This window comes from Xenia sp. Carnegie-2017, unplaced genomic scaffold (genome assembly GCF_021976095.1).
Source record: "Xenia sp. Carnegie-2017 unplaced genomic scaffold, XeniaSp_v1 HiC_scaffold_14, whole genome shotgun sequence".
In the NCBI taxonomy this organism is placed as follows: Eukaryota; Metazoa; Cnidaria; class Anthozoa; order Malacalcyonacea; family Xeniidae; genus Xenia; species Xenia sp. Carnegie-2017.
Genome location: NW_025813447.1, coordinates 11,214,107 through 11,223,688, shown reverse-complemented (window position 1 = coordinate 11,223,688; position 9,582 = coordinate 11,214,107). Strand labels below are relative to the sequence as shown.

The window sequence follows — 9,582 nt, the reverse complement described above, 5'->3', positions numbered from 1 at the left end:
GAGTTGTAAAGTGACCTCTCGCCCTCTCGCCTCATCCAAAATGGGAGTCAAGACTTTATGATGAAAGCAGACATTTCTTGATATCTTTTTGTTGTTTTGTTGTATTGGTAAGTAATACTGTATTTTTATGTTCCGTTTCTTTTCATTGCGCTTATTCTTTAAGGTTTTTATGTATATTAAATCATTGAATTGACCAGATTTTGCGATTGATTAGTGTTTATATGGGCAAAAATCGGATGCAACTGTGCCATTGTTTTACTTTGGGGCTGTGGGGAGCCTGTCGTTTCTCCCCACTAACTTATTTTGAACATCTAAAAATAGCGTTAGGATCTGGAATAATTTTTTTATGGGTTACTGCTGACAAACATTTCATGGTATTTGTTATAAAATTATTATAAAAATATAGTATTTATGCGTCTATTCTATTGAATGATAAAATATTGGCAAGTCACGTTTGAAATGTCACAATTCTTTGATTTAATTGTTGCCATCTCAACAGTTAGAATTATTGTGTTGAAAATATGTAATTTCTGTGAGTAGAACTGCTTTAATCACCCATCTATCTCTTTTTAGTTGTGGTGTATCAAATATTTGTCACAGTTCCAAAAGAGATCATGTTCTCAGGTAAATATACACTATTTGTCCTTTGTATTGAGATTGAGGTTTGAATGTTCAAAGAAACAGTTCTACAACTGGATTTGAATTAGTTGAGTTGGAACATTGTGTAATCATTTCACTGTATGTAATATGATTGGTCTGGTAATTCTGGTTATTTGACAGAAATGTCAACTTTAATATATGTTATGTTTCCTGAGGATAAATTGTCATGTTTTGCTGGTCCAGAAATGGCTCAAATTATGTTTTTGTTGTTTTTGCAGACTGTGAAGATGACCTGTGTATATTTGTGTGTGGAACATGCAAGCAATACTTCACAAAACTCTCTGATTTTTCTCAGCACAAGAAAGAAAAGAGCTGTATAAAGAAAACATCTACACTGATGCAAACAGAAATTGCTCAAGAAATTAATGTATTTATATTTCAACTAATCATAAATGTTAAAACAAAGAAGCATGCTTGTGCAAGCTTCGGTGATTTTTTCAAACTGTTAATCACGAGGAATTTTGCTCAATCTGAAATGCCATTGTGGTGCTAATACAAACAACAACAACAAACAAACAACATTTGTATACCGGCCAGTATTAATCCCCGCCAGGGGGGTTGACCGGTCCATGAATTTAATGGTGCTAATGGTTATGAAAATTTCTGCGTGCTAAACTGAATTCATAGAGAAATTCATTGTAGTTTTCTTATTTCCATTCTTTAGTTGAGTGTTGATTTCAGTTGTGTAGTCAGTTCAAAGTTTCTTTAAAAGTTGACACATTGACACATTCAATTGCAGCTGCTAATATTTATATCTTTAGGAGAATGGGCAGTTTGAGATTTCAAACTACAATGGAACAGAGATGTTGAATGATTCTGAAGGTATACCAGGTTCAAAATAGAATGGTTTGACACTGTTAATGCAATTACAACAACATAGCTCATTAGCTTTCATGTAGGAATCATGTTATATTTACATCATAAGCATCCATATGGGAAATATGAGGTTATATTTTTGGATCATTTTCATCCATATGAGAAGTATGAGATTATATTTTTGGATCATTAGTATCCATATGGGACATTTGAGGTTATATTTATGGATCATAAGTATCCATATGGGACATTTGAGGTTATATTTATGGATCATAAGTATCCATATGGGACATTTGAGGTTATATTTATGGATCATAAGTATCCATATGGGACATTTGAGGTTATATTTATGGATCATAAGTATCCATATGGGACATTTGAGGTTATATTTATGGATCATAAGTATCCATATTGGAAATATGAGGTTATATTTTTGGATCATATTCATCCATATGGGAAATATGAAATTATATTTTTGGATCATAAGTATCCATATGGGACATTTGAGGTTATATTTTTGGATCATAAGTATCCATATGGGAAATATGAGGTTATATTTTTGGATCACGTTCATCCATTTGCGACATTAGAGGTTATATTTTGGATGCTAGCAGGACAATATGTTAATATTATTTAGATAATTCTCAGCGGAAATATCCTAGGAAGCAAGACAAAAAACTTATAAAAAGGACGATACGTGAACTTCAAGATGAGAAATTGTTAAGTCCTGAAGGGAAAGTAAATGTTGAGTCATTATTTATCTCACCTGCGCATAATCACCGTCCAACCCAGGACTTTATCACAACAGAACTACAACGCACGTGCAAGCATCCAGTTTACACGTGCAAAACATGTCACGCCGAGTTTCCAAACACTAATGGTCGCGTTTTCAAATGTGTTGACTGTCGACGCGGTTTTTACACTGAAGCAGACCTCAATCAACACATGTTACGCGCCAAACACAATAATCTATGTTCAGTATGCGGGAAAATATTCCCTGACAAATATAAACTTCGCAAACACGAACTTAGTCATGTCACAGAAAAGAACTTCCGTTGTGAAGAACCTGGATGTACCAAATCATTTAAAAGTGCTGAAGATGTGCGCACGCATGTTCGATACGTTCATGCCGTGGAGAAACGTTTTCATTGCACGCATTGTTCACGTGCGTTCACTCGTCTTGATAAATTTAAACTTCACATGAATACGCATGGTATCGTAATGAAGCCCGGGCCCATTTCACCGACGTCTGATGTGTTAAAGCCACCGACTTCCAATTTCCTAGCGCTAAAACCCCATCAAAGGAGGGAAGTAAAGTCACTGAAGTTGTTGAGACTGCTGACATTGAGAGCGCAGATGCTTCTTCTCATTGTTCACGTTTACATGATGCGTCTACGACCGTTACCGACGTCGCTGATCCTTCAGATCACGTGAAAGATGTATCTGCAGTGTCATTTGATAATTCTGTCGACTCAAGGGACAGGTAGGTTTAACTGTGAACGTTGAAGGGTGTAGGAAGAGTGCGAATTTTAATCTCATTCAAACTTTGGATTTTATTATTGTTAGTTAATATCTGTTACTTATACTTGGAATTCTTCTTTACTCCTAGTGTCCTAGGAAATCTAACCAATGCAGAGAACGGTGAACTTTTAAACTCGAGTTTGGTATTACCAACCGAGTCGACATACAAGTGTGAAAAATGTCATACTAGTTACCAGAACTCGGTTGAGTTTTCAGCGCACGAGGAGCGGCGTGCAGATCACGTGTTGCGTTGTGACCAATGCTCTGGGAAGTTCCTTAGTTTCTGTGAATTGCGCTCGCACATACGTGCGGAGCATGGTAACGAGTCTATTCTTCGCGTCCAGTCAAAGCCTGCACAACCTCCTGGGAAAAAAGAGAAGAAGCATTTCTGTGAGGAGTGTGGAAAAGGATTTACACGTGCAGATAAATTAAAGCGTCACTCAATTATTCATTCTCCCAACAGACCGTGTATTCCTTGTATATGTAAGGATAGTCATGGATGTGACAGGACGTTCTATCGTAATGACTCAATGAAGCGTCACGCTCTTACTCATTCTGAAGATAAGCCATACACTTGTGAGGATTGCGGAAAGAGTTTTTCGCGTCCAGGATATCTCACGAAACACATTGGACAAACCCATAAACGAGAATTCAAGTATTTATGTACGCTTTGCGATTACGGAGCCCGCGAAATAAAACGTCTCAAGATTCATATTCGCACTAAACACGAACTAGATCCAGATCTTCTTTTGGCGACCGAGGCATCCGAGAGTAGCCTGGTACCATCTATGGCTCATACTAGAGAGGCTGCTCCCCATATGTCTGCTGGGTCACCCAGTACAACTCAGTCTTCGACTGAGATGAATCTCTCTAGCCAAGATTCAAGCCCTCATGCGCACGATTCGATTCCCCAGCACAATGAAGATATGACCTTAGCGCAGGAGGAAGCAACCTCATCTCATGTAGTTCGAGAGGAAATGACTTCACCTCATCAAGATATGCACGCTGGAATGGAGTACATTAGCTGCAATGAGGAGTCTTTTGGCATAAGTGGCGGGGGGTATAACTCAAAGGCAGAAGAAATTGCTGCAAATGGAATAGACGAGGTTGTGCCTCACAATTCTGATATTGAATCTCGCATACTTGTGCAGCACACTGGAGAAATAGATGATGGGCACTTAGTGTCTACTGCTGGACAATTGACACAGAGTATAGAAGCGACTACGGCAGTTATTGAACCTCTTACCAATGACCTGCCTCCCACGCAATTAACATCTGCACACAATTTGGATCGACACACGCAGAATATGAGTCCTTGTCGTGGAGAATTTCACCATAATGCCTCTGACGTAAATCTAGAGGATAGGTACGATCATAGCACAAATGACATCTCCCGTAGTGTTGAGTCACCTAGAAAATCCGAATCAAGCCCGGTTACTAGACAATCTGTGATTAGCCAGGAGCTCACGGAATTTCGTATGTTACCGGACATTCAACATGCTGTAAGACATACCTTTAACGATAGGAGGTCCTCGGATGTTTTCGGAGAGCAGTCGGTACGCTCTAGATTTCCTTATGGGTTTACACCGCAACAATTTCGTCCCCAATATTCGATGGCAACAGATTTTACGACAATGAGTCACCATACTACGTCAACACTAAGTCAGTTCACCCAACATCAGTCCTTATTTAGTAATATGCACATGCAATTTCAAGGGGGGAGCGAAAATCTGTCAGAATATGAAAGAAAGACACCCCTGAACAGTCGTCCATTGTCTTCACAAACGCCATTTTGGCGAACCTGAAAGGATAAAGAAATTATATTGACGCTAGTGGGTTTTTCTGTTGTATTTTGCACTTTGTTTGACATTGAAGCCATCATGTCCAAGACATACTTAGGAATACTTACAAAGTTAAACTAACTTTAGTCAGGTCACTCAAGAAAAAAATAGTGCCGTTAATTGACATGGAAGAATGAGGGAGCGCTGTTTCTACATTTGCAAAAAATTATGTAATGTCCGTTCTCTTACAATTCTTGAATATTCTTGAATGAAAGTGTTCAACTTTTAGATGTTTTGCAATCTGATAAATTGACCCCAAAATAATCTCTAGTTGAAAACATCAAGAATTGAACAATACGACCAGCAGTCTCCTGCAGAGCACTACGATATTTTGTTGGGTAACTTAAGCTATTTTCCACTTCACGTGCATTGTCTTACGTCACAAAACTATTTGTCAAAAAACGAAGGTATTCGCTATAATTTGGTGTACAAAAGAATGAAGTGAAGAATGACTTGAATAAATCTCTGGTTTCATCCATTTTGTAAATATGGCTTAACGATAATCATTTTTACTTGCCAAAATTTTTGGAATTAAAGATGAAGTTGAAAATAGTTAGTGTGTCATATTCAGGGGCTTGGGAGGCCTTGGGTGTGCGATATGGAAGACCCACAACTTTTTAAAGCTTCTAAAGCCTCTGGTCATATTATCACTTAAGATTGGGGAAATTGTAGTGTGGACAAATTAACAACTGGCCTTGTGTTGTATTTAGAGTTTATTTGTGACGCAGCCTAAACTTTTCATTTCTGAGTTAACTTTACAGAAGGCAAGAATATTGTTCATTCAAAGGTTGAAATTAAAACCTTGATAAGATAACATTTACTTGTTAATAAATAGTTGTTTTGATAAAAACTAGGGAATTCAAATGAAATTCGATTTGTTTTCAATTTCTGTTTCAAAATATTGAAATAAGGCCATGTAAATTCGGTAATTTAGATTTTTGGTTTTTTGTTGATACAAAGGTGATCAATTCCTTTGTAAATATAATTAAAATGTTTCGTGTTTGTAGATGTAGATTACCAGGGTAGTAGAGTCCTGAGAAAACTACCCTAAGGTTGTCGAAACATCAGTCAACAACAACAACAGTCCTTAGGATTCTACTAACTTGTACGATCTACATCTACAAACATTTAACGATACTCCTGTGTTCAAAATATTCACTGTATGTAAAAATGTATTGTTGATACAAGTGTAACATTTCGTGAATATGATGACATTGGGATGATTAGCTATAATTGTTGTTATCATGGTTGCTAGATTATGTGATAAAATCTCGGTTTTCTAACCAAACTCATTAGACATCATTATAGAGCTTCTACAAAAAATTCCGTCACTTTGTTGTGAAGGCAGCACTATGTATTGCAGACAAATGGCACGGATATTATGGACTGGGATTTTTCTTACAGTTTGTGCAGCCTTCAGGAGTCGAATTTTCAGTGAAGGTATTTTGTTTTTAAACTGATAGTAGGAAATGTGCATTAAAAATTCTTTATCTGTATTCTTGTTTACAAAACATAAACGCTCATAACTTTTTTACGATATGTACCATTATGAATTTGAATGGGCGATAATTTTGGAATCGTACACTTTCATCAAAAAATTGGGCGGCAGAGGAAAACAAAATTGGATTAGCTACATTTATACAGGATTGTTCTATAAATAATACTTTGTTCTACTTTATCTATTTATCTTCAAACCAAAGGGAAAGCTACTCAAACCAACTTTTTCCTGTGCCAAATTCAAACTATTCTCACTAGAAAAACATCTCGTATTTATACAGCCATTCCACTAGAATTTCTCTTTAAAGCATCCTAAATTATTTATATTTGTAGATTTGTATCAACTTCAACCATTTTTATAGTCGTCGGTTTCTTTCTTTAGTTCAGAGGACCACCTGTTCACAAGAGTTTATTCAATTTTAATAAACTTTACTTGACGCTAATTACGAATTAAAGAAACACATGTATCCATTTCACATTTATGAAGTTTAAAGATACTTAATTCTCAACTCTATAACGTTGTGTAAAATTAGCTATCAATTTGAAATTGCCTTTTTTAGACTACCAGTAATACCTACAATCATGTTACTTTTAGAGTTAGTGCATTTATAAGTCATTTGTTTGTCTGTTTCCCTTGAGTATTAATCTTTCGTTTAGTGTTGCATTCAAAGATAAAAGATAAAATTGTTCCTAGAGATTCACAAACAATCATATCTTCTTCAATCTTGATCGACTATTACACAGAATATCAAGTTAATTTGCACTGTTTGCATGTATGTCAGTTCTAAACCTGCTAACACTACAAATGACTCGTTTATAGAATGTGAATTTACAAATCTAAACTATAATGACTTATAGCCTGATTATCTCTCTTATTGAAAGTTTTACTGTGGAATATAAGTTCATTGATTAAACTAAATTTTCTATCCAACTTTTTTCAGATACAAAGACGACTGTTGGCTCCAATGTTACATTTCCATGTGTGTTTAACACCACCAACAGTCTGCTGGCTAGTCTAAAGTTTGCTTCTAACATATCGGCTGAGTGGATACCAATTGCTCTATTCCAACAAAACACAGGGCTAAAATTGTATGAATACCAAGATGCCCATGCAAGATACATCAACATTGATGGCATATCAAAATTTGTATTGGTGAACGCTCAAGCAAGGGATAGCGGAATTTATCGATGTATGAGTTACGACTATCGAATGGAAGAGACAATACACGATGTTTATTTGCAAGTTGGAGGTAATATTTGTAGTTTCAATGATTTTGCCCATAGTTCTCTGAAGTTAAAACACAAGTTTTCATCTCTCTAGACTTTTTTAAATTATCGAAAGAAACTGTTTTTATACATCGAAAATTCATATAAATATGCTCACGAGCAATTTTTTTTAATATAGTGGCTCCTGTCATCGAACCTTTAAAAGACAAGAGAATACTAGAAGGCAAAAATGTTGAGATTGAGTGCCAGGCGAAAGGTATTCCACATCCCAATGTAGTCTGGTTTCGCACAAGCAACTCACAAGTCGTAAATATTGGTCCTATTTTGAAGATAGAAAAAATTAAAATGTCGCAGTCAGGCAAATATCAATGCAGAGCGACTAATGATTTAGGAAAAGCTCCCCCGAAGTCGATGAACATAATAGTTTATGGTGAGTTGAATTACTAGAAATTGACGAGGCTTATTGGCAAGAGCAATTCACACCGAGTAAACTTTATTCTTATTTTTACAAAACTATCGTACTGAAAATCTAATAGCATGATTTGTAATCGATTCAATCTAAATCAAATTTATTATCTTCAACAAAGCTTGTGATATATTTCAGAGATGGCACGAGTAAGAGAGTTTTATAATGTTGGGGCATTGGACGGCGAGGTTTTCAAATGTGAAGAGGTTATTCTGCTCTGTGAAGTAGATTGGAAATACTCGGGAACTGTGAAGAAATTATCTTTCTATCACAACGACAAAATAATGGCAACTGATACGAATGGTGATCTATTAAAAATAAAGAGTATTAGAGAGGAGAATTCTGGGATATACACTTGTGTACCTGAGACGATTTATGGCCGAGGACAAAATAAAACGCTGACGCTCAAAGTGAAAAGTTAGTTTCTCAGCATTCTTCTGCTACTTTTAAAACTTTCCTGAGCAAACAGGTGCTGAAAAAGAAAAGATCGAGAATCATTGTAAATAAGATTGAGTGAACTGTTGCCAAAGGGCTGTGGGAGGATGTATATAGGAAATAATTGTTTTATAAGCCATAATTTGTTTTTTATACTTCAGCCGGTCCAACCATCTGCATCTCTCCAACCGTGACGTCATCTCCATTTCTTCCTCTCCCTGCATCTTCTACAGGTATGCAGTTTGTTTTTACATATAACTACTAGTTATGGAGGTCTAATCAATATCGCCAGAAGCTAGATGAAAGGACCCCCGGGCCCATCTCCTGAAGTTCTGTTTAAGGTACACGTTGAATGGTGGATCGGTGACTTCCCTATAAATGCTATTGGGACTACTTTTTTGTGACCATTATATAAATGACCTGTCTGCATTGTTTTGCATTGATTGTCATCCGAGGACCTGTAGTAAATTTTCAACTTTATATGTCATGCTTTACTGAATTATTTCGTTTAGCAAAACCAATTAAGTCTGTTGGATCTTCAAAGTTTGCACGGAGTGGCTCGTTCTTGAATCGGTGCAGCTTGTGGCTTTTCATTTTCCTTTTTTGTTTTAGTTGTTTGAGCACATAGTAAGACCTGCACAACTCCTAAATGCTTTGTACTTAGTTTCTTCATTTATCATTTATTACACTACACTAAAAGTGCAAATTGTCCAAGTAAACTAAAAAACAAGTTCATATAAGTTAAATTTAACACATGAATAAAGCTTCCTCGCAAACAATAAAAGAATGTATTTCTGCTTGTAAATATCTTGAAAAGCGTGTTAGTATGGGGCTGAGTTGACAACTAAAAACTCCTCTGCTTTTAATTACATGTATCTACTGGTAACTGACTTGATATACTGTTAATTAACCAATAAATACATATTAAACAATTAATAAATATAACCAAGTTGTTTGAAAAATTTTGAGGGCATTAACGTAGGGTTTTTTGATTTAAAATCTCCAGTGCCTTTAGCATCATTTATTTCTTTATAACTGTTGTTTAAACTTTGAGTTTTTACGTACTTGTTTACGTGTCTACGCTACTGTTTAAACTGTGAGTTTTTACGTACTTGTTTA

At 35.9% G+C, this 9,582-nt stretch overlaps 2 protein-coding genes across 2 annotated transcripts; both read left to right on the top strand.

The window, feature by feature from the left end:
• The first annotated feature begins 24 nt into the window (after positions 1 to 24).
• On the top strand, positions 25 to 5,390 carry LOC124434780 (transcription factor E4F1-like). Its single transcript, XM_046984686.1, is given in 7 exon segments — positions 25 to 107; positions 574 to 624; positions 879 to 1,027; positions 1,422 to 1,482; positions 2,114 to 2,736; positions 2,739 to 2,959; positions 3,086 to 5,390. Coding segments are annotated over 6 exon segments (2,781 nt in total). The 5' UTR covers positions 25 to 107; positions 574 to 614; the 3' UTR covers positions 4,803 to 5,390.
• Positions 5,391 to 5,884: 494 nt separating this feature from the next.
• On the top strand, positions 5,885 to 9,425 carry LOC124434373 (B-cell receptor CD22-like). Its single transcript, XM_046984262.1, has 6 exons — positions 5,885 to 6,278; positions 7,277 to 7,585; positions 7,741 to 7,992; positions 8,167 to 8,445; positions 8,625 to 8,696; positions 8,976 to 9,425. Exons 1-6 carry the CDS (start codon positions 6,191 to 6,193, stop codon positions 9,089 to 9,091), a joined length of 1,116 nt encoding a protein of 371 aa, XP_046840218.1. The 5' UTR covers positions 5,885 to 6,190; the 3' UTR covers positions 9,092 to 9,425.
• The last annotated feature ends 157 nt before the right edge of the window (positions 9,426 to 9,582 follow it).

Coding starts and splice junctions, on each gene's coding strand:
- LOC124434373 (XM_046984262.1), top strand. CDS start 6,191: ATGTATTGCAGACAAATGGCACGGATATTATGGACTGGGATTTTTCTT. Junction 7,993..8,166: donor GATGAACATAATAGTTTATG/GTGAGTTGAATT, acceptor GATATATTTCAG/AGATGGCACGAGTAAGAGAG. Junction 8,697..8,975: donor TCTCCCTGCATCTTCTACAG/GTATGCAGTTTG, acceptor TATTTCGTTTAG/CAAAACCAATTAAGTCTGTT.